The sequence below is a fragment of the Scardinius erythrophthalmus genome (genome assembly GCF_964197995.2).
Source record: "Scardinius erythrophthalmus genome assembly, chromosome: 16".
Taxonomy (NCBI): Eukaryota; Metazoa; Chordata; class Actinopteri; order Cypriniformes; family Leuciscidae; genus Scardinius; species Scardinius erythrophthalmus.
In genome coordinates, this window is record NC_138236.1 from 4,324,966 (window position 1) to 4,349,272 (window position 24,307).

General features: G+C 36.5%; 2 protein-coding genes across 4 annotated transcripts; one reads left to right on the top strand and one right to left on the bottom strand.

The window, feature by feature from the left end:
- The first annotated feature begins 74 nt into the window (after nucleotides 1–74).
- On the top strand, nucleotides 75–6,990 carry cep72 (centrosomal protein 72). 2 transcript variants are annotated; one of them, XM_081388730.1, is made up of 14 exons: nucleotides 75–181; nucleotides 255–382; nucleotides 834–1,026; nucleotides 1,125–1,239; nucleotides 1,328–1,500; nucleotides 1,869–1,942; nucleotides 2,067–2,100; nucleotides 3,215–3,364; nucleotides 3,564–3,709; nucleotides 5,436–5,529; nucleotides 5,618–5,796; nucleotides 6,284–6,410; nucleotides 6,485–6,572; nucleotides 6,646–6,990. In XM_081388730.1, the coding sequence occupies exons 1-14, from the start codon at nucleotides 109–111 to the stop codon at nucleotides 6,704–6,706; spliced, it is 1,635 nt and encodes a 544-aa protein (XP_081244856.1). In that variant the 5' UTR covers nucleotides 75–108; the 3' UTR covers nucleotides 6,707–6,990. The 2 variants fall into 2 exon arrangements, with proteins under 2 accessions (XP_081244856.1, XP_081244857.1); XM_081388731.1 differs by lacking the exon at nucleotides 255–382 and having other exon boundaries at nucleotides 88–181; nucleotides 6,646–6,972.
- On the bottom strand, nucleotides 6,990–23,736 carry tppp (tubulin polymerization promoting protein). 2 transcript variants are annotated; one of them, XM_081388732.1, is made up of 6 exons: nucleotides 23,549–23,662; nucleotides 17,971–18,054; nucleotides 16,737–17,069; nucleotides 12,214–12,367; nucleotides 10,353–10,555; nucleotides 6,990–10,219 (listed from the first exon to the last, which is right to left on the bottom strand). In XM_081388732.1, the coding sequence occupies exons 2-6, from the start codon at nucleotides 17,988–17,990 to the stop codon at nucleotides 10,174–10,176; spliced, it is 756 nt and encodes a 251-aa protein (XP_081244858.1). In that variant the 5' UTR covers nucleotides 17,991–18,054; nucleotides 23,549–23,662; the 3' UTR covers nucleotides 6,990–10,173. The 2 variants fall into 2 exon arrangements, with proteins under 2 accessions (XP_081244858.1, XP_081244859.1); XM_081388733.1 differs by having other exon boundaries at nucleotides 10,049–10,219; nucleotides 17,925–18,054; nucleotides 23,549–23,736.
- Between the last annotated feature and the right edge of the window lie 571 nt (nucleotides 23,737–24,307).

Below are 24,307 nucleotides of genomic sequence, written 5' to 3' on the forward strand. Positions count from 1 at the left end.
AAATCAGGTGGGCGGGCCTGCGTCGCATTACGTATTTAATATTCATAAGCCATTCATTCTCAACACTTTGTGCTGCGCATGCGCAGTGTGAGTTAAAGCTTCAAAACAATGGCGGTAGACGGTTTGACCATAACAGAGCAATGGATCAGAGAGAAACTGAACCTTCAACACAGTTGCTTAGGTAAACAAAAATATATAGTTATTTACATTATATAGTCTAATATATAACTAACAATTTAAATAATTTATTGCAGCGGATGTGCGATCATTGACTCTTCCAGGAACATATGAAGGGAAAATCTTTCATTTAGGAACATCCCTAAAAAACTTTGTGCGTCTGAAAACATTGGACCTTTCACATAATGCACTGGTTACAGTTAAGGTGAAGATCAACATGTTTAAATAAATATTAATATATATTAACATCAGCAATTAGTAATTTGCTTTTGTTACACTTTATAACTTCCTTATTAATTCATTAACATGGTTGTGTTAACATGGTATATTATAGAAACATCAGTAGCTAATGTTGATAATGTATTCAAATATATATATATATATATATTATTGTTGTCAAATTGATTAATCACGATTAATCACATCTAACATAAACATTTGTTTTTAGAATGTGTGTGTGTATATATATGTGTGTGTGTATATGTATATACACACACACACACACATATATTTGTGTGTAAATAAAGTGAATTCTAAAAATTCTGTAAACTGTAAAAGTAACTGTAAAAGTACTTGTTATTAGCAACCACTGACAGTAAATCTAAACGTACAGAAAGGTGAACACTGTTGCATATCTGTCATGCTGATATTTGCAGGGGATTGAGCATTTGGAAATGCTGGAGAGACTGAATCTGTACTACAACCGACTGGCGTCTCTACAAGACATCTTTTCCCTGCACAAACTGCAGAATCTGAAGGAACTGGACTTACGGCTGAATCCTGTGGTCAAGAGACACCCGCACTACCGTTTGTACCTGGTCCATGCAATGACCAAACTCCGCAAACTCGGTACATCATCTCTTTTCTCTGTGTTTCTGTGTTGGGATGCCCAAATCAAGCAAATCAATGTTTTGACTGTGTAAATGTTGTTTTTCTCTCTGTTATAGATGATTATCCAGTGCGAGACAGAGAAAGAAAGGCGGCTCTCATGCATTTTTCATCAGAGGCAAATCTAGACACTAATCATAAGAAACATGTTTTAATACAAGACACAACTTGCAGGTATTTGCAGTGTTGTTATAGTTAACCAAAACTAAAACTATTCAAAAGTTAGTTTTCAGAGGTCATTGATAAAGCCACTGTTTTGCAGAAGTAGTGAGCTCAGAATAAAAGCGATGCAGAAGGTGATGAAGACGCTGTCGCTTCTAGACGGGAATGAGGAAGCTGCACTCAATGATGTTTCCAGCAAGACCTGGAATAGCAGGAGACCTCCAACTCTCTCCGTCCGCTCTGAGAACGAGTGCAGCCCTCTTCTGTTACAGGGTAAATACTGCACACTCACCACACTCTATATATAACTGGCTTTATCAGTATAGTCTGCCGCAGCTGAAAGACAAACTATATTTATTTCCAATATATAGTTATTATAGTAATATTTAATACATCACCCAGCCATACAGAGAAATAATATATACAAATCGCATACCAGTGCTTTACCATGTTTAATGCATGAGTGTAAAACTTTACTGTTTGTGTACATACTGTCTATGCTTGTAATTGGCAATTGTTTTCTCTCTCTCTCTCTCTCTCTCTCTCTCTCTCTCTCTCTCTCTCTCTCTCTCTCTCTCTCTCTCTCTCTCTCTCTCTCTCTCTCTCTCTCTCTCTCTCTCTCTCTCTCTTTTTGTTTATAGAAAATCCATCTGAATCTGATATCATACATTTAATCAATGATTCTGATTGTGAAAGGTTGCCAGAACAAAATCAGGTGCATCTGTGTCTATTCAATATTATTAGCAATTACTATTTCAGCTATCATATATATATATATATATATATATGTATATATAATTTAATTAAATTAATTATTTATTTAATTGTCTGTCATGTAGGAATCTGTTCCCAAGGGCTCGGGATATAAGAATGGTGAATATTATTTGTTATTCCACTTTTGTTGTACAAGTGATTTGCTGTTTAACCTTTTACTGTACAGGGGTTTGACAATGAAACTGAAACACTGGGCAATATATTGTTAGGTTTCACGCCTATATATGTGTGTATCTCCACTGATTTACATTCATCAGTAAGAGCCGAGTGTGAAGGTTGAATTAGCAGAGCAATAGCACAGCTGTACATAAAATATTGCAATCCGCACAACATAATGGGAGACATTTCAGAGTTCAAAAGAGGACAAATTGTTGGTGTGTGTGTCGCTGGTTCATCTGTGATCAGGACAGCAAGTCTTTGTGTTTCGAGACTCGAGAGGTATAATATCCAGGCTAATGTCGGCATTAAACCACAGAGGACGGACCACATCCAACAGGAGTAACTGCCGCGCAAGAGGAAGCTTCTGACAGAGATGTCCAGGTACTAACCCGGATTATATCCAAAAAACATGAAACCACCACAGCTTCCCAACTCACTGTCCCTGGTCAATGTGAAACACGTATCGTTCTCTGATGAGTCTTTCCCACATCCGTGTGAGTTATGGTGTGGAGAAACCCTAAAGAGTCTGAACACCCGGACTGTTGCTGCCCAGAGTGAAGCACGGGTGGATCAGTGATGCTGCAATATCATGACAATCCGGACTGTGTTTGATGGACACGTCACTGCCGAGGACTACCGAACCATTCTGGAGGATCATGAGCACCTGATGTTCAAACCGTGTATCAGCATGATAATACACACAGCAAGACTGGAGACAGAAGGGTTTGATGAAGATGAAAGTGAAGTTGATCATCTCCTATGGTCTGCACTGTCACCAGATCTGAAGATTATTGAGGTGTTTTGGAGGAGCGAGTCAGAAAACGTTTTTCTCCAACAGTATCACATATTCTGGAAGAGAAATATACTACATAATACCTCTGATTGTGAAGGACTTCTATCTGTCATTCCCAAGATGAGCTGATGCTGTACTGATGCAAAAGGAGGGCCTCACCAAACTAATAAACTATGTGTTTCACATTCATGGTCCGACCCCTGTACTCAGTATTGTCAATATTACTGTGGAATCATCTTTTCCTTTTTTTGGGATTTACAGCATTAGAGGCTCCCGTTCGTTCTCAGAGAGTCAGGTTTGTGAGCCCCATCGTGGAGAGCCGTCATTCAGCCAGGAGTCTGACTCGCGCTACAGTTCGAGGAGAACACGTCTTCACACCGCATCCTACAGACACGCGGTCAGCTTCACAGGGTACTTCAACACTAGTCGAAGTTTAGTTCCAGACTATTCACTTTGAAATGAATTAAATAAGCCATTTAACATATTACGATTATTTTTCTCTGTGACTAAAAGTTTTTGTTCCTCTATTCTAAGTCGCTTTGGATAAAAGCATCAGCTAAATGCATAAATGTTAATGTAAATAGAAATAATTCACATTATTTCGTTGCAGAACATGATTGCACAGCCAATAAATGGCGAAACCAACATCAAGACAGAGCAAATCCAGTCGTGCATCCTCCCAGATTAACTTACCAGATCCCAGGAACCTCAGATAGAAGCCCATCGGTGTCAGAGAGCAGACGCAAACCCCGGAAGGTCAGTGACTGACCCGACTGATGGGGCAGTGAACCGAGGAGTCAGTCCTAGAGCTCCTCCTGTCCATTTTAGGGAAAAATCAGGTCTATTGGAGACGTCAAATAGATTTTTAGGTCACCACAGACACAGTACAATCCACATGGGATAATCACAGTATAACAAGCAGCTGTGCAAAATATGACACACCGCCAGTTTATCTCTTTTAATTCTTTTTATAACTGTATCTACTGTATGTGCAATTGGGTAAGAGCAAAATAAGATACACTGGGGTTTTGTATCTATGTGTTTGTCTAAGTTTATTCTATGTATCATCTTTTTACTACTTTAATTCATTTTACTCTAATTCATTCCTTTTATAACTGTTTTAATTTCCCTTGCTTTTATTTTGTGCTTATTTTCTATGCAAAGCACTTTGAATTGCCATAGTGTGAAATTTTAATTAATTTTGAATAACTTTTTTAAATTATTTTGTGATTATTTTTGTTCCTTTCTATGCAAAGCACTTTGAATTGCCATAGTGTATGAAATGTGCTTTATAAATAAACTTAGGGTGACCATATTTTAGTTTTCAGAAAAGAGGATGGGGGCGTGGTTTGGGGAGGCATGGTTAAGGGGTGGGGGCGTGGTTTGGGGAGGCGTGGTTAAGGGGTGGGGGCGTGGTTTGGGAGGCATGGTTAAGGGGTGGGGGCATGGTTTGGGGAGGCGTGGTTAAGGGGTGGGGGCGTGGTTGGGGGGGGTGAATGCATCAAAAAATACTTGACAAATGCATTCACAACCTTGCAACTATGTTATTGTACTTTAATACATAAAGTAATACATCCTTTCCATTCAATGTTTGGCCCGCAACAATAGAATACTATAAAAAAAAAAAGAAAAGTTTAGCTTTTAACACCTTTTACATGACACTATTTCTTTTCATGGCCATAGGTTAAAAATCTACTACTAAAATAAAGAATCTACTACACTATTTCAGTAAAAGAACAATTTCAATCCTCCTGATGTTCTCTAGTAGCCTATACTTTCCTTATGTGGGCTTCTAGGTCGCTAGCACCTTTATTTACACGTACGTGCCAGCTTTGCAGTTCATGCATTTCTGCTTTACACGGATCTCGACCGAAACGAAAACACAGGATTTTTCTCTGTAAATCATCTGTGAATTTATATTCAGACTTTTTTTTTTTACGCTGTTAGCTACTTACATCTTATCTCGCACTTGACCGTAAACTGAAGCGTCGAGCCACGCTGTTAAAATTCTGTGAACGTAAAGTCCGCCTACTTTGATTTGATTGGTCATTTCAAATATTCTGACATTGACGAGCAGTGACAGACCAGTGAGGCTGAGATGAACACACACACACACACACACACACACACACGCTCTGTATTCTGACGTGCTCTCTGCTTGCCGCTGCGGATTGAGGAACGCGCTGATTATAACAAGACGGGGCGAAGCTGAAGCCGGTTTTATATGTTTTGAGTGCAAAGGCAAGCGTGTATTTAAAGTACACGCTTAATGGCCCAATGACAAATAATGAAAACCAGGACATTTTCATCACTTTATAAAAAACAGCCAGGACAGGAAGTGAAAACAGGACATGTCCTGGGAAAACAGGACGTTTGGTCACCCTAAATAAACTTGCCTTGTCTAACGGTCTCTGTTTTTCTAAGATGCAACTCCTCAAACACAAACAGACCTGACTGTTCACTTTTCATTGATCTGAATCAGGGTGTGTACAGGAAGCCTATGGAGTTGCTCCTCAGCATGATGGAGGAGCTCTGGTCTGGGAAGGAGGAGAGTCAACAAAACAGGACGTTCCTCAGTAAGTGATACTCTCCATAAAAAAGACCAGTCCATATAACTGGTAAACTATTCCCACTAATCCAGTGCTTTCTGTCGGTGATGTCCAGTGAAGATGGTTCAGATCCTCAGCATGATGGAGCAGGATGTTTCGGGAGGAGAGCAGGAGATCCAAACTCTTAAAGAGACGCTCAAAGCCTTGAACGCTCGGAATAAACTACAGGAAACACAACATCAGTCTGAGATTGAAGAACTGACACTTCAGCTTCAGCAGGCGAAGGAGTCCATCGTAAGATCATTTCAGTCAGACGTTTGTCTTAAAGAGGGGTCCTGTTATGCTTTTTCACATTTTCAACTTTCTTTATTGTGTAACAAAGTCCCTCCAGCGAGTTATTCTCTATATCAGTGTCACTGTTTCTGAGTTAATATCTTTCCTTCTCAACCTGTTTATTTTTTTCTTTTTGTGACCCTGATGCCCCAATGAGAATTTAGCAATGTCTGTAGTATGGCATCCTTCTGCATTTAATATAATACATTTTTGACTCTTCGATGGGAGTTAAACCTCTTTTTTTGCCCATTTTACTCGTTAACAGGGTAGTATAACATGGACGGTAATATCCATATGGAAATGAAATGCAAAATGAGGTTATGCATAGTAAAACTAGTTTTATTCATGAGGCCTTTGATGTTTTTTGTCCGTTTTTGTCCTTTTGGAAGTAAATAATGACTAGAGCTTTAATTTTTCAATCATATGTCTGCACTTGTCTTTAATGCAGGCTTCTCTTAATGAGCAGCTGAAGAATGTGCTGGAGGAAAATGTGTCTTTGCAGAAACAGCTTATCAAAGTAGAAAAGAAGCTGCTGTCCTCTCACCTGAAGAAAACACCACACACGGAGAGCAGAGGTTAGTTCCTCAATACTTAAAATGAGTTGTTGAAATAAAACAGGTTGGATAATGTTTGTGCTGGTGTTTTTTAGGAGAGCAGTCAGTCCCTGAGGAGATGAACGAGAAAAGACACTCGAGTCAAGATGGAAACGGAGCGAATGACCCGCATGAGAACTACAGGTGGGTGTCAAGGTGATCCGAATGCAACACAGCTGTAAAACCACAAAAATTTTTCATTTTTTTCTTTTTGCAGGTCTTTGATAGCCAGAAATGAGCGTTTGCTGCAGCAGTTGGAAGAGGCTCTAATGAGCTGATTGGTGCAAATGAAGAAAGTGCTTCCAGTAGACTGTGTGATATCTGCATTTATAGAGTTTTAATTTATTATAAATCTGTCCTTTGAAAGATGTTGATACCTCTTTTTGTAAAGCCTTTTGTTTTATAAAGAGTCTCAGCATGTTCTCTGTACATTCCTACATCCAATAATCAATCACATATTCACATCTTATGTGCAAATGTGTTTGTTTGACGAAATGTGTTTTGTATATACAGACCATTCCTTTGAGCTTTCATATGGATAAATAAAAAAAACGAGAACCAGACAGTTTGTTTTTTTATTCAATACGATGCTACAAAACACTTACACGTTAAAATCATTTTACCATCACTATATGACATGCATATCAGGATACTGTAGAACATTAAAAAACATTATTTAAAAAATATGACAGTATTGTTCCTCAAAATGGATGGTTAACAGTATTTGGCATTAAGCACACAAAACATTAAAATCATACGTTAAATACGTCAACATGTATACTTATTTGTGGTTTATTATCATAAATATGAGTCCCTTTCTGAGCAGAACCTGCAGGAGAGCTTGACATTTATGATCCGTAGCCACTTTTCTTATCTGAAAATAGATGTTCTGTAGAAGAATACATCTGTACACTCTCACTCGTCCCTTCTCTCCATAGACGTGGACAATATCATCTATTACGAAAGGGTTCCCACAATCACGTAAAATATATCAGGGAATTTTAAATCTGTGTTTTCCAGATCTGGAAAAGTCGTCATAAGCCTGTATATTATGAATATAGATTTTAAAATTAGCTCCGTTTTAAACTATTAAATTAGCTAATAAATATTGCTTTTGCATTGAGTAAAACTTGTTCACAAGCCATAGTGAGGTCCGATTTGTGAGCGAATCATTCTTTTGAGTCGTTTGTCTTTAGTCTGTGGGACGTTAGAATGATTCATTAGTGAATCTGAACGATCATTCTTTTAAAATCCACATCCAGTTTTCACGGAACGACTGGAACGGTCATGGAAAAGTCATTGGTCAGAAGTGTGGGAACCCTGAAGTTTGGATCTTGTCCAGTGTGTTCAGATGGCAGTGCGTTTATAAATAATTCAGAACACTAGTTATGGTAAAGGGAATGTATTCATTTAGACTTATGCCATGCCGGCGTTAGTTACAGCATGTCACTTCTCTTGTAAACATTGTTCTGTAGGCAGAAACACTAACAGCAAAGTGCCTTGATATGACATTTAAATATAACAACAGTGCTTTTCAAACTAAAATCCACAGCAAAATACAAAAATTCACTGTAATACCTTCATTTGCAGGTTGATCTATTGCTGATAAACCGGTCCCAGGCAGAATCTGCAAACTTAATCGTGTTTTTTATGCTGATGTTGGGGTGAAATCTGCATAATGGATTTAAATATGGTAAAATGTGCTAATTGAGAGCTTAGAGTAGGCAGAAAGATCATCAGATTAGCCTAAATAATTCATAAACGAATAACAAACTGTTTTGATTCAGGGCTGCAGGTTCTGTGCGAGTCTGATTATACAGTACGTGTTAAAATCATTAGAAACTTCTATATTGTTTTTGGCATTTTGTTTGCTCAAAGCTCTTAGTTAAGATAAGGTTTAAGTTACCTGGTTGCCTTAAAATTTTGAGTTCATTGAAATTAAAAAATTTAGTTAATACAACAAAGAGATTGGTTTAATAACTAGAAACTCAAAATATTATGTTTTCTGAACCACGTTAATTATATAAGTTGATTTGACAAAAGATTAAAAGTTGTGATGACAAAAAATATTTTTTTACAGTGCAGAGGAGTTTTGAAAGGGCATTAAGCCCTGCTGGTTTGACATTACTCAGTCTGTATTGAGGTATGATAACGTTGGTAAAAGGTATTGTAATGCAGAGCAAATAGGGAAATGACAAGAAAATCCTGAACCTTTTGCTGATGGTGTTTCCTTTGACATAATAGCCTAGTTAATCATTCCACAATTAAAAACACACAGGCAATGTTTCATATTATGCCATTATAGAATCAGAAATACATAGTTATGCCATTAACTTGTCAAACCTAAAAAACATCGACCAAACAACTAGATATACAATCTTGAGCACCAGCGGTCAATTCTTTATGTATCAAATAACAATTTATGATGGTTGGACTTTTGCATTCAGTTACAGATCATAGAGATGTGTTTAAAATATACAGGAAATCCAAACAGAATCAGTCGATTTTTTGTTTAAATTTTACATCTATTTGATCTTGTTACTGGTAAATTAGATGGGAAAGCAGAAAAAAAAATTAAGTCAGTTTTTAAAGCAACGAATGCATCCAAATTACTTAAAGGGGTCATGACATGAGAAATCAAATTTGCCTTGTTTTTTTTGACATATAAAAAAGTTTTGAACAAGTAAAACATCCAGAAAGTTTCATAGTTTAAATCATCCTCATCATTATAAACTAAGCATTTAATCATGCTCCAAAACAGCTGGTTTGAATAATGAGGGATCTGTGACATCACACAGGCAAATAGATTTGCATATGCCCGCCTCCAGAGCAAGACATCGACGAATAATTATACATCATTGCACCATAGGCCCCGCCCACTGGCCTTCAGTCGCTTAACGGCTGACGTTTGCCTACACTGGATGTGAGTGTGTGTCAAAAGCAAACAGAAGGCATTATAATCACTGACACTGGATACAGTATACAGATGCGTGTTCAGTTTCGCTAAACAGCTCTTTTGTGTCTCTGTACAGACTTCATTATATGTTTGTACGGAGAAATAAAGTGGATTGGATTTTGTTTTGTCAGCGACAAGCCTTAAAGGAGTCGCGCCTTAAAAATTTCAGACAGAGGGTCAGAATGAAGGTTGAAAATAATCGTTTTTCTGCATATATACTTGTTTTTTGTTCAAAAAACTAACATTTTAAGTGAACCTCAAGGAACATATTAAAATCCATGTCATGACCCCTTTAAATTTAAGTCTGTCAAACAAAGTCAAATGTTTTTTTTTCTAACTTAGGCCTGAAACATACTTTACAAGCATGCTGCTAGCAACGTCATGGGTTTGATTTCCAGGGAATGCATGAACGGACCAAATGTATGCCTTGAATGCAATGTAAGCGTCTGCCAAATGCATTAAAATATTAGTGGAAAATATAAAATACGTGACCACAGTTCTAGTTTTGCAAGCTATTATAATGCAAATTGTTTAATGGCACAAACATTTGAAGGAAACTTTCCCATGGGTTAATGCACTTGCATTGCATTGCTCAAGCATTTGCGTGTAACTTATATCTCAGGCCTGACTCTATTACATCATAAGAGAAGCCACAAATGCCAAATATTCATATATGCATTTAATGTCAATATTTACGACGGATTATCAGCAAAAAACACTAATACAGCGTGCAATATTGTCTTTCTCTTGGCATCATCGTGTTTGTTAGGAACGTACCAGCTGGTGACGTCAGTGTTTGGATGTAAACAGCGTTCCAGTTAAAAGTAATAAAACACTTAAAGGAAGAGGAACATAAACTCAATGTTATTCACAGAAAAAAAAAGACATACCCTCAATTGGAAAATGACAAAAATCCCTTTGTGCTTTAGAGTTGGGTTTTGCGTTCACTGCTGGATGGAGAATCTCACATGGGTTTTTGTGGAGGTTTTTGAATCTTCTTCTCGTATGACCCTGCGTGCTTGTATCCAGGGACGTATCCGGACGTGTCCACCACTTCCACGCGTCCCGCCTTCCCCTTCCCGCGACCCGTCTCGTCGAAACGCTCCTTGTGCGATCCGGTGAACTTGGTGGTGTCAGTCAAACGGGACACGGTCGGAGAAGCCACGGCTCTCTGTGTCGAGAAAGAGAAAGACACTTTGAAATGGAGAAGTTCTCCCAAACATCATCAAATCTGTCTTCATTTAGTCTCTCAATATTTTATTTTTTCTGTCGTTTTTCTGGGAGTTTTATTCCTCTGAAGTGCTATCAGTATAATGAACATTTTAAAACAATGGATCTGGAAGAACAAGATTACATTGTGAAAACTTACACATGTACACAACCATTTAAAAGACTGCTTTAAGATTTTTTATGTTTTTGAAAGAAGTCTTTTGCCCATTAAAGCTGAAATTATTTGATCAAAAATACAGTAAAAATAGTAATATTGTCAAATATTATTACAATTTAAAATATCTGTTTTCTAGTTGAATGTATTTTAAAATGTCATTTATTCCTGTGATGCAAAGCTGAATTTTCAGCATCATTACTGATAATGATTACAAAGATTCTTTGATAAATAGAAAGTTCAAAGCATTTATTTGAAACAGAAATATTTTGTAGCATTAAAAATGTCTTCTGATCAATTTAATTAAAAAATAACTCATTAAATCACCACTATTATTACATCTAGATATTAGCATACAGTTTAACTGTAAACACTAATTATTCACATACTGTACATTAAAAATAAATTATTAAAGAAATAAGTGAGTAGATCCATATCCGACAGCAAGGATTCCCAAACGAACCCCTTAAATCTAAAATATTCCCCTTGAGATTTTAATTTCAAATTTTATTAATTTAACACATGATCACAATTCTCTGTTGTCAAATGACATGCAGGTAAACAAATAAAATGTTTTCTTTTTTTAATAAGTGTTTTGGTTAATTCTTTGATTAATTTCATCAACTCCAACTCTCAACTCCATAAAACCCCATTATTTACAAGTGAGGAACACACTAAGCGATTCATCTTAAAGGGGCGGTTGATTATGATTTGACTTTTCTAACTTTAGTTAGTGTGTAATGTTGCTGTTTGAGCATAAACAACATCTGCAAAGTTACAACGCTCAAAGTTCAAAGCAAAGGGAGATAATTGCTTTTAAAGAAATTGTTTTTTAAGGACTACAACAAACGGCTGGTTGGGACTACACGACATTCCTCCCGGGTTAGTGACATCACCAACCCTAAAATTTACATAAACTCCGCCCCCTGAACACGATTTATAGATTACAGAATATGCTAATCAAAGACTAGAAGATAACTACACATCAGATACATAAATTCACCAACTAAATTCATCGTCCTGTTGCTTGTTGTCAGTTCTTCTAGAGTCTCTCCATCATTATCTGAATCCGGTTTGAACATAAAATGCTAAAAGTTGTTGAAATTTTCAGTGCATGTGTGTGTGAGTGCAAGCTCTTGAAGCTCCGCCCTCTGTGCCGGGAGCAGCAGCTCATTTGCATTTAAAGGAACACACACAAAACGGTTCGTTTTTGCTCACCCTCATAAATTGACAATTTTAACATGCTATATAAAAATATCTGTGGGGTATTTTGAGCTAAAACTTCACATACACACTCGGGGGACATCAAAGACTTATTTTACATCTTGTGAAAAGGGCATTATACCACCCCTTTAAAGAGGCAATGAACACGAGAAGTGCTAGTATTTCAAAGTTTCCGAATATAAATGTGTATTTATGTACAGCACTTTTGCTCCGGGCCTTACCGTGACTCCAGATATAACGGGTGATTTTCCTTCTATCAGTTTGTGAAGCTCTTCGGCGGCGTCCTCGCTGCTCTTATCTTTGAAGCGTTTCCTGGCCAGCTCCGCCAGCGCTTCTTTGAACTGGCTGTATGTAATAGTGCGGCCAGATTTGTTCCTAGAAAACAATTACATAAAGCAAAGACAAATAGATGATAAATTCATCAGTATATATTGTGGCATCAAATATAAACACATAGCGAAGCACAACCCTGCAAGACCTGATTAAAAGAGCTTCTGTAAACACACGAGGAATGCTTTAGATCTGATTGGCCGGTCTATCTGAGAGTGACACATGCAAATAAAAATATCATGTTCCAAACCTCTTCTGCTTAACATCAGAATAATACATCTTGAGGGCGAGTAAATGGATGAAATATACATTTGAGTTTGCGTGGTAACTGCCTCGATAAAGGCCTCTGAAAGCGCGGCATGCTCTCCGTCTGAACAGACGCAGTGTAAACAGCCGTGTGCGATAACACAAACATGTCAGCTCTGAGAGCTCCAGCGTTTGGGTCATTACACACGGCCAGCAAACTCAAATTCACTTTTAATCAACTTTTAAAGAGGACGAGATGCTTCTCGCATCTTATTTATTGCTGTCAAGGCCAGAGTGTCCAATTAAACTCGACGGTCTTTCATTTATGTGTGTATGATAAACAGTTTTGGTTCTGTGTTTGGTCACCAAAATCAGGAGAACTAATTGATTTATCTGAGCTTATCAGGATTTACATTTTGACTCGGGCGCATTCGGCCCATAAAGCAACAATGTAAAACAGTGCATAGTAACACAAACACAAACAGTTTTACCATGGTGACCAAGAACCTAAACAAAGCCCCATAAAGCCTGTGGTCTCCCTCAGCAACCTGCTGTCATAGCAACAAGCTTTGATAAACACGCCTCTTCGGCTTTATAATTAATTTGACTTCGTTTTGTTTGTGCGATCCTTCAGCGCTCCGACTGTTCACTGCTGCCTAATGTCAGCTAAGAAATTCAGCGCTGTTCCCTCTCTAAACTATGCGTATGCACTGAATGCTTTCATATTTACACGCATACATAGTCATAAACAGTCATATTTAACCCTACGGTCATTTAACGGACTTTTAATGTTTTTGAAAGAAGTCTCTTCTGCTCACTAAGGTTGCAATTATTTGATTAAAAAACAGTAATATTGTGAAGTATTATTACAAGTTAAAATAACTGTTTTCTATGTGAATATATTTTAAAATGTAATCTATTCCTGTGATCAAAGATGAATTTTCAGCATCATTACTCCAGTCTTCAGTGTCACATGATCCTTCAGAAATCATTCTAATATGCTGATTGGCTGCTTAATTATTATTGGCACTCAATTATTAATAATCCTTATATTCCATAATTAATAAATATATATGAATTCCAAAATGTTGGAGTTAGTGTATATATATATATATAGTTTGATATTCACACACACACACACACACAATGAAAATAAACATCAAAAAACATTTTTTGCCAAGAAAAATGTAAATACATTTTAAACTTTATTGATTTATTCTGTGATTGATTTAGAATTTATTTAATTTATAAATTCTTATCTATTTATTTATTTATTTATTTATTTTGTATTCTGGAAATGCAGCATACACTGAGCCCAAGACAAATTTCCCTAAGGAGACAATAAAGTATATTGTATTGTATTTAATGTTTGTTAGTATGGTTCTAATATACTGAACTTTTGACTAGCTTTTATTGAAACATTTTAACACAAAAACTATATCTATAATGTGGTCTTATGTGCTGAACAGAGGAATCTGTAGTGTTTGCATTGCTGTGATAAAGTTTTAAAGGCTTTATCAAGCATCATTAAGATGAATCGGCACTCATGAGGGGCTTTAATCTGTCATGGGCCGCACTGATTAAAGGAAACACGCGTCTTTAGTTCTGTGATGCTGATCGACTACAGCGTCCCTTTTAAGCTCAATCCTGATCTTTGGCCTGAGCTTCTGTACACACACACACACACACACACACACTAACTGACAGACTGCACATGTGTTCGGGCTCATGCAATCAAGCTCAAAGAGGGCAAGAAAAACTTAGAATAAAATACAATTATCAACATATTTAACTGAAGTAACTTTACAAGACATAGAATATACTACTGTCATGATATTTCAAAAAAAAAAATTGTGTGTCTTTTTTGGAGCTTTACAGATGGTTTATGAAAAAGAGCTGCATGAAAATGTTTAAAAATAACAGCATACATGTTTGGAATGACATAAGAGTGAGTAAATGATGACAGAATTTTCATTTTTGGTTGCACTTTTCTTTTAAATGTTAACACAAGCATATTGCTTGCATTCTTTCTTTCTGCCTCACGTTTCTTGTTCTGACTCCATCTAGCAGAATAATCTTTATTCTCTCTCAGTCTGGGTGAAACGAACCTCTTGATAAAAGGCAGAGAATTTCCTCACTGCATAAATAGTACAAAGATTTTGATCAATTCTTTCTCCTACACGAGCAGTGTTTTCTAAACATCTCAAACTGAACGGGTCAGTGTGTCTACGGTGCTCTATATTAAGGGCACATCGTTAAAATCAGCCCCTATTGAAGCAGCGCTGACTCTTTCTGTCCTGCAGTCATCAGGGTTATTCAGCATGAGCCATCATGGCCTGTGGCTGTGGGGGATGAGCCTGAGAAATATCAACATAGCACGACTCCTCTTCACTGTATATTCAGAAATATGCATGAACAAAAATGAATGCAATGATTAAAGGCAAATATGTTACTGTTACAGAAAATATCAGTTGCACTCCTACATTTTAAAGCCTACTGCACCAATCTAATATGCATTATTTTTTATCCAAGTTGTTAAAGGGTCCCTATTATGCTTTTTTACATTTTTAACTTTCTTTTTTTAATGTTGTTGTTTGAATGTGAAAAATGTCTGCAAACTTATAAAGCACAAAGTCGCTACAGCGGGAGTTATTCTCTATATCAGTGTCACTGTCTCTGAACTCCCTGAAATGTCTCATTGTAGTCTTGAGTTTTTTCTGGGAACGAAGGAACATGTCATAATATTCCTCATTTAAAGGGGTCATGACATGGATTTTTTTAAATTAAAGAGCCACATTTGATCGTGGCCCAAATCAGATCTCGTAAGTGTTTTCGCTGTTTTCATGCATGCATCCAGATGTCTGCGAGAAAATCCGATTGGTTGACAGCGTAATCGTGACCCTCGTGAGCATTTGAGGCACAGCGTTTTAACCAAAATCTAAGAAAGCATAGCATGTGTGCTTCATAGACAATGCAATCCCAGGATACGCTGCATCAAACTCAAAGTAAGTGATCCAAGGCGGCAGATGGAAATTAATTGTATATATATTTCATCAGTATTAAATAAGTATAAGTTCATCTTATTGTGAGTATCAAGTCATTAGATTTGCATTAAGAACACTATTAAGGCACATTCACACCAAGAACGATAACTATAAAGACAACTATTAGCGTTCAGACCAACGCAAAATAATGCTCTGTCATACAAGATATAAAGTCGCAATTCTGAGAAATAAAGTCGCAATTGCGAGATATAAAGTCAGAATTGCGAGATATAAAGTCGCAATAGCGTGTTATAAAGTCAGAATTGTGAGATATAAACTATTCTGAGGTAAAAAAAAAAAAAAAATCTGTTTTTTTCCCCCTTATAATTGGACTTTATATCTCACAATTGTGAGTTTATATCTCACAATTGCGATGTATCTCGTCAGAATTGTGACTTTTTTTCTCAGAATTGCGAGATATGAAGTCAGAATTGCGAGATATAAAGTCACAATTGCAAGATATAAAGTCGCAATTCTGAGAAATAAAGTCGCAATTGGGAGATATAAAGTCAGAATTGCATGATATAAAGTCGCAATTGCGTATTATAAAGTCAGAATTGTGAGATATAAACTATTCTGAGGTAAAAAAAATAAAAATCTGTTTTTTGTTTTTTCCTTATAATTGGACTTTATATCTCACAATTGCGATGTATCAAGTCAGAATTGTGACTTTTTTTCTCAGAATTGCGAGATATAAAGTCGCAATTGCGAGATATAAAGTCAGAATTGTGAGATATAAACTATTCTGAGGTAAAGTTTGGGTTTTTCCTTAGAATTGGACTTTATATCTCACAATTATGAGTTTATATCTCACAATTCTGAGAAAATACAGTATGTCAGAATTGCGAGATGTAAACTCGCAATTGTGAGATAAAAAGTCGCAATTATCTTTTAAAATGTTTTATTCTGTGGCGGAAACAAGCTTCCATAGGACTCTGCTATTCTTTTATATTTAAAATGTATTTAAAAACCTATATCTTTATCATTATTGTTATAGTTAACGACCTTGATGTGAACGGGCCTTTCGCATAATAAATATATTTCTCTGTGTAGAAAATGAATGGGACTTTTACTTCTGTAACTCTACTCCTAAATGTGTAAAAGTGGTGTAGATTATGGCATACTTGACTTTGGAGAAGACTATATCCACGTCTGTGAGTGTGATGGTCTTGCCATCGATGACGCCGCAGTCTTTACACAGTTTGGACCAGTTCTTGCCGTTCAATTCTTTCCCGGTGGCTCGCGTGTCCCCGTGAATGGCGAAGCGTCGGAATGACTCCTCCAGCGCAGTGATCTCCACAGGCGTTTTGCAGCCCGCTCCTCCATCGCTCGTGCCGTTGGATGCGGAGGACAGGCGTTTGGCTGCTTGTTCTTTCGAGTGCTCACTGTGCGGCCTCATGGGCGAACTGTTGGGTACGGGATGTTTGGCGGTCTGAACTTTAAACTCCTCCATGTTGCTGGAAAAGAATGTGCATTTTAATGGTTAATATTACTGGTAATATTATTTAAAATGTGTTTGTGCATCTTTTTTCATAATCAATGACACTTGCTTTGATGGGTTGTGTCTAATGCAAAGACATGATTAAGTGTCTAAATACTTTTTATGTCTATATACCGTAGTATGTCTGTATATCCATTTTACACAGTTCATGTTATGACAACTTTCATGCTGATCAAGCTGCATCAATAACCAGTTGAGCCAGCTGGTCCACAAACAGTTCAGCATTACCCATCCAAAATCAGTTAAGACCATCTTGTTTAATCTTCAGCTGAGATTTCAGGAACATTAGATGATATTAATAATCAATGTCTGAAATGCCACTTGTTGTTTTTTTATTTGTTATTTATTTTATTTATTGTTTATTTCATTTATTTACTTGCACATGAAATCTATTCAAATTCACATAAATTATAAAATATATTATATAAACTTTAAAGTAATATTCAATAATTGTATACCTTAAAACTCATCTTTGATCACCAAAATGACATAGGCTATATTTTGTAATGCAATATAATTTGTAATATTTTGTAAATATGTTTTTTTTTCTTCTCCCTAATTGTTCAAAGTATGTATATGTTCTGTTAAAAAAAACAAAAAAAAAACAGCAAATGGACAGTTACTATTACTAATTTTATTCTGTAATTCTATTTTGCTGACTGAAAATAAAGAATATAAAATAAATAAATAAATAAAAATGACAGGCTATTTATGTTGTGGCCAATTCAATTTATATTTGCACTCATTTCCAGCGTACTATCTTAGATATACTCAAGAGCATGTATTTCCATATCACCAGTGAAATACATACTTTTATTGTGTAGAAGTCTGACATAGCTTAGCATCTCTAGTCTGACCTTTGCCCTCTGCTGCCCATCCAGCGCTCGGATTCCACGTCAGTGTTGCTCACTTTGACTCGCTCCTCTTGCTTCTTGATGCAGCTGAAATGACAATAGTAGTTTTGTATTGAACATGAATATTAACTGGTTAAAAGCAAAGAGCAAAGCAAAATAGGAATAATAATAATAAATATAGCTGCAAGTAGCAACTAACAGGGTTCAAGTGTTTTAAGACCTTCTATGCTGTTAGGGTCTGGGCAACCCCTTTGTATAACACCATTTTCAGGTTTCACATTAATCATAATGTGGCACAATTGTCAAAACTCATACCTAAGGATGAAGTGATAAACTTTGACAAAACGTGATTGTAAATGTTATAATAGTGATATAATATAATATAATATAATTATAATGTCTAAAAATGAATGCAAAAGCAAAACCTGTGAAAAGAACTATATTAGTGAGTAGAATGATTAAATGAACATTATAACCAGTAGATGGCAGCAGAGGACCACCAAGTGGTGAATCGTTGCAGATTTTTGTGTGACCACAGAATGAGCTTGTGATAAGTATAACAAGTTTGGTGAAAAAATCTCGAGTAATAGCCATTTTAGTGAAAGTGGCCCAGCCTACTTTGGACGTTTTGGCGTCCCCGTCATGAGCGTGAATCACCAATCGAAATTCTTTAGACAACTTTTTGCCATGGGCGTCTCTAGATGATGCATGTCAAGTTTCGAGTGAATCGGACAAACGGACAATGAAGAGTTCGGAAAATTCAAAATGGCAGAAAGATTTTAAAGGTGTAAATGAAACTGGAAATGTACGTTTAGTCTTAAGCCGAGGATTTCAGTGGAAAATAGTGTTTATTGGTCGATTTGGCTGAGTCCTTGTATCTGAGAACCGAGCAAGATTACTACCATCTGACCAAGTTTTAAGTCTTAAAGTTTAGGCCTAAAGTTTGGGCTGCACGATCAGTTTTATGGCTTTGCGCTTGAAACCCTAATAATATTAGTTTGACTGTTTTGAACTCAAGTGTTTTATAATATGAAGCTAATTCTGATTCTTTCATTTGCTCTGATTCATCTGATCCTTTGGTTTGAGTCCATCAATTTCCAAATAGAAAGAGTAAATAAATCAAATAAAAAGTTTTGATTATTCTCTGGATTACTAATAATAGGCATTACCTCATGATTATATAATATATATATATATATATATATATATATAAAAAAAAACATTTTGGTTTCCAACAAAAATAACTACATCATGATACAGTATCATTAATGTGATAGAAAATGACTACAGTATCATGATTTACACTTTTACACCACTAGATCACAGTAGTTATTCTTCTAGAGAGCACAGTTTGCTTCAGGTCAAACATTACAAGGATGAGAATAAGTGTTTCCTTCATGATGTAACCGTCCAGAATTAAACACAAACCCTTCAATATGCTCTTATGGGCCAATGCTTACCATTACTCACTCACGCTGTTTAGATCACACCTACAAAGACTCAAAACCACAACTGCACCAAAACACCAAAACCAACTGTGATTGGTCGCTTTGCACGTCAGACGGTCTCTTCCTGTCTGAGTGGGCGGTACTTGGTAAGAATAACCTGCAATGTGAAGTCTGACTACACAAGACTAATCTCACATGATTTTGCACACATTTCACATCACACATTTGTCTAGGTAACAACATTAAACAGCATTTCTAATGGTTAAGGTTGTATAAATATGAACACAAAGTAATTAATTTTCTCACAGACGCGAATGCTCACCTCCCAGAAGCTCCCATAGTGCAATGTCATGACACCTCTACAAAGCCAAAGCAGCTCTTTCTCTTCTTTTCTATGTTTTAAACCACTAAGTCAATCTTTATACAACACAGTCTGGACCGGCACTAGCAGTATCCTCTGTCCCAAACCAGACAGAGAGGTTACGTCACACGGCCGTAACACTGGGACACATGGGCTACAGTAGATGAATCTGTCTTTATGGTCGGACAGAAGAGCTCTGTAGGGCCAAAGTGAACTCCTCAAGTACAGTCAATGTACAAGAGGACCCTCAAAATCCACTTGAAGATGTCCCTATTCAAGAGCGTTGTGTTTTACTTCTCTTTCAACAAAGAAACAAACCTTTATGAATCACTCTCAATCATGTCATTCAGCTCTATGGGCCCATTGTGCAGTCTAGTGTACTACATACACACGGTCGCGTCAGTGACATCGCCACTATCGCTGGCATTAGCCGGCCAGAGTGACAATAAAAGATAACATTCTTATCTTTCTTGCAAAAAAGAGGCCGAGATAGAAATATAAAAACTAGGAAGAACTTGGGAGTTTAGTTGTTTACGGTTGGTGTATTCATTAATTTGACATTGAATATAATCTGATATTGTGCTTTTTTTCCCCATCAAGTTACAAATAAAGAGAGAAAATAATCAAATTGCATTCGTTAATTATTTAAATCACTGGATTATCAAAATAACTTCAATAATCACAATATAGGATATATAATTACAATCAAATTGCATGAAGCAATATTATATAAATATATAACATATATACAGTATGTATAATCAGTTTTTATAATCCAGTGATTTAAATTAAAAATGTATAATGTAATTGTATTTGCATATTATAAATTGTATAGTTATAGATTGTGTGTGTGTGTGTATATATATATATTTATGTCTCACAAGATTTTAATACATTATATATATACACACACACACTGTTACTGTCTCTTGACTGTCTCACATTGTCACACTGTCTCACACTGTGTGTGTGTGTATATATATATATATATATATATACACATACACACACAGACTCTTTTTATATAAAACAATTTTTTCTCACAGTAATTGTGTGATATATTTATATCACAAGATATTAATACATATATATATATATATATATATATATATATATATATATATATATATATATATATATATATATATATACATAAAACAATTACTGTGAGAAAAAATTATGTTTATATAAAAAGAGTCAGTCAAGTCCAATACTATCGTCAATTTGTCATATCAGTCAACATAACAAGAGTTCCTTAAAATACTCACATGAACACACCCAGTCAATAAAATTTCTGCAATCATTAACGTAATAAAACTGATACAGCTAATAACTGAACTGAATAAGAGATCTCTTAGTTCATTGTATATGATGCATGGGACCATAACTATGCAATTTTGAGTGCAATTTGAATGCTTTTATAACACAGCAATCAAGCCAGACATCTGCTGCCGTCTAATGCTGGAGGTAATTCTGTGAACTTCAGAGAAGAACAGAGTATGATGGAGGCGTCAGAGAGGGAGAAATGCTTTTTTGCATGCGCACACACAGACCTCAAGAGAATCTGTGATTGGTGGAGCGTATGATGATGATATGCATTCGCCTTCTGGTCATGCATTGCACAGATGAGAGCTCAGACAATAAACTGACCTATTTTACACACACACAAAAAAAACTATTTATATCAGCAAAAAAGGAACATGGAATTCAAAAAATGTCAGCAACATAAAAAGACTGACGAGAATGGACTGAGGACAGAAACAGGATATGATGTAATGCATAAACAGGAAGAGGACGCAGATAAGCACAGGTAAATCTGAACCTATCAGCAGTTAAACACTGCCAAACTGGTATCGGTTAGGATGGATTCCACTGAAAAATAATGCAAAAACAAACATTTCTTGACTGTTTCGTGTCTAGAGAGAATGCATCAACTTATAAAAAAACCCTTGAAAGCAATGAAAGTATGGATGCACTGATATGAACATTTTGTCCAATACCGATAACCGATAATTCTTTATATTTAAAAGCCAATAACCGAGATATTGGTTGATAAATCTAAATCCAATTTTTTTAATAATTTTGGAGATCCTGATTACAAAACAAGTCCCAAGCACACAATTATGATGTTCTCATTATAATGTTATGTAGCTTATATGACAGACTTGCGCTGCACATGTTGCACTTTACTGTATTTTCCTTTTTGAAGTTATTTCAAGCAATTCAAACCCTTAATGGTGAACAGTGCGCATCTGAAGTGCCTCAGCTGAAGGAAATAATACATTATTTATTGGCTTTTATATATCGGACAATTTTTCTTATCGGGCCGATAACGATAACATTAAAAATGAACATATATCGGCCAATACCGATATGGTGGCCGATTTATCGTGCATCCCTAAAAGAAAGTTACTTTGGATAAAAATGTCTGCCAAATGCATAAATGTAAACGTAGAAAATCTGGCACAGACAAACACGTCTCCATGATGTCTGAGTGTGTGTGGTGTGTGCCCGTTTGCTTCACAAACGTTCAGAGATGGCCCCAGATCACCCTGCTGACACTGATCGGGTCAACTACATCTTTCATTACATCACCCGCCGCCCGTTCCTCATTTATACAGACATGTCTTTCTCGTTGCATGTCCCTATACACTCTCACACACTGACTGAATGCTATTTGTCTCCAGCATGGCAATTTCTACGTACACTGACTCTGCAACAACGCACTAATGATGCAGACTATGACATGTCAGGTGTGCAGTCAAGGCCATGTTTTAAGGCTTCGACTTTTAACGTCTGTTTTAGATGTTGGGTAATAGTTGGTGTGAAAAGTCAGTGTTTTTAACACCATAACCTAGAACTGAAAAATCTGGGCCAAACTCGGCGAATGGCTGCGTCCTCTGGTCAGGCGTAGCTAATCTATGAACATATGGACAAAACAACTGTGATGAGAGATCAAATGAAAAACCTCAAGCCTTTTTCGTGTCAAATAAATGAATGTTAAAATTCACTCAGATATGTCAATACACAAACATACTTTATATGACATATGGATAGATAGATAGATAGATAGATAGATAGATAGATAGATAGATAGATAGATAGATATGGATGGTCAGACTGAGAAAGACAGACAGAAAGGAAAGACAGACAGATAGATGGATGATTGGAATGAAAGTCAGAACCATAGACAAAACGACAGATAGATAGATAGATAGATAGATAGATAGATAGATAGATAGATAGATAGATAGATGAAATGATAGTCAGAACCATAGACAGAATAATAGACAGAACAATAGACAGAATAGACAGACAGACAGAATTACGTTCTTCATCTCGTTTGATTCTACACTTTTAATCGACACTCATACACTAGCGTTTATGTAACAGCCCTATACATTCCCAGCATCACACAAGCGTTATATAAACTGACCATGAGCATCATGAAGAAACACGTGATCATTGTTATTGTCATGAACACTGTGCATCTCATGCATGTAACTGCAGCTCTGCATCCTTACATGCAACAATACTGGCGAATACAAAGCAAAACCAGCACAGAATTGCGCAACAAAACAAAAACGAAACCAAATCGTATGGACTTCCGTGACAACGGTCAAAAATGAAGCACAAAATGTGCTCGGGTTGTTGTTTTAAAGGTAAAATTATGAAAACATAAACACGCTCGTGATCAATTGCGTTTCAAATGCGTTTAAATCGGATGGTATGAGAGAAACGCGCAGCTAGAATAGTCGAAACACAATCTCACCTGAATGATGTCTCCGTCGTTTTCTTCTTTCTGTTAGTGTCTAGCAGAACGTGTTTACATGAGACATCCGCGGGACTAAAAGACGCGACGCGACGCTCGCTGTCATCCGCGCGTGTGTGTGCGCCGCGCTGGAGAGCGCGCGCTCGAGGACCAGCAGGCGCCGCGCGATGATTGGCTCGCGCGCTGTCACCTTAATCTATATGCCCGCGTGAGTGAGTGAGTGAGTGAGCATGAGAAAAATGACTTAATTAATGAATTACAGACTTTTTTTGAGCTTATCTATATTTAAATACATAATGTAAAAAATGTAACATTATTTTGTTTTATTACTATTATTGTTTTACATATTTTGGGATGCATGTGTTGGCGTGTCTCCAACTGCTTATATTATGATTCTCAGTTGAGGAGGTGTCAACTCTGTTACCATCTAACACCATAATATTACTAATATTACAATTATTCATAAAGTCAGTAGAATGGAAGGTTCACATTATTGCATGCAAATCCAACATTGACACTAAAACATAAACAAATAAATCAAAATGAAGGAAAATGCCAGAACAGAATGTCTTCAGTAGCATGGACAATGTTTCCCCCATAGAGAATAGCTGTTTCCTCTGAATGCAATCAAGATGAAGCTTGCTAATGCAGATGAAACGTGCTGGAATGCAGGAAATATGACTAAATAAACTGCATGTCTATCAGTTGTGTGTCTGTTTCCTGCAGCAACGGCTTTCTTCAATGTGAGACAGAGAATAA

What these genes read in the sequence shown, in the direction of transcription:
- cep72 (XM_081388730.1), top strand. Translation starts at nt 109, where the DNA reads ATGGCGGTAGACGGTTTGACCATAACAGAGCAATGGATCAGAGAGAAA. An exon ending in CAGCCCTCTTCTGTTACAGG is followed by an intron (nt 1,501 to 1,868) that starts GTAAATACTGCA and finishes TTTTGTTTATAG; the next exon opens with AAAATCCATCTGAATCTGAT. An exon ending in ACAAAACAGGACGTTCCTCA is followed by an intron (nt 5,530 to 5,617) that starts GTAAGTGATACT and finishes GGTGATGTCCAG; the next exon opens with TGAAGATGGTTCAGATCCTC.
- tppp (XM_081388732.1), bottom strand. Translation starts at nt 17,990, where the DNA reads ATGGGCAGCAGAGGGCAAAG. An exon ending in ATGGGCAGCAGAGGGCAAAG is followed by an intron (nt 17,070 to 17,970) that starts GTCAGACTAGAG and finishes ATTCTTTTCCAG; the next exon opens with CAACATGGAGGAGTTTAAAG. An exon ending in ATAGTCTTCTCCAAAGTCAA is followed by an intron (nt 12,368 to 16,736) that starts GTATGCCATAAT and finishes ATTGTTTTCTAG; the next exon opens with GAACAAATCTGGCCGCACTA.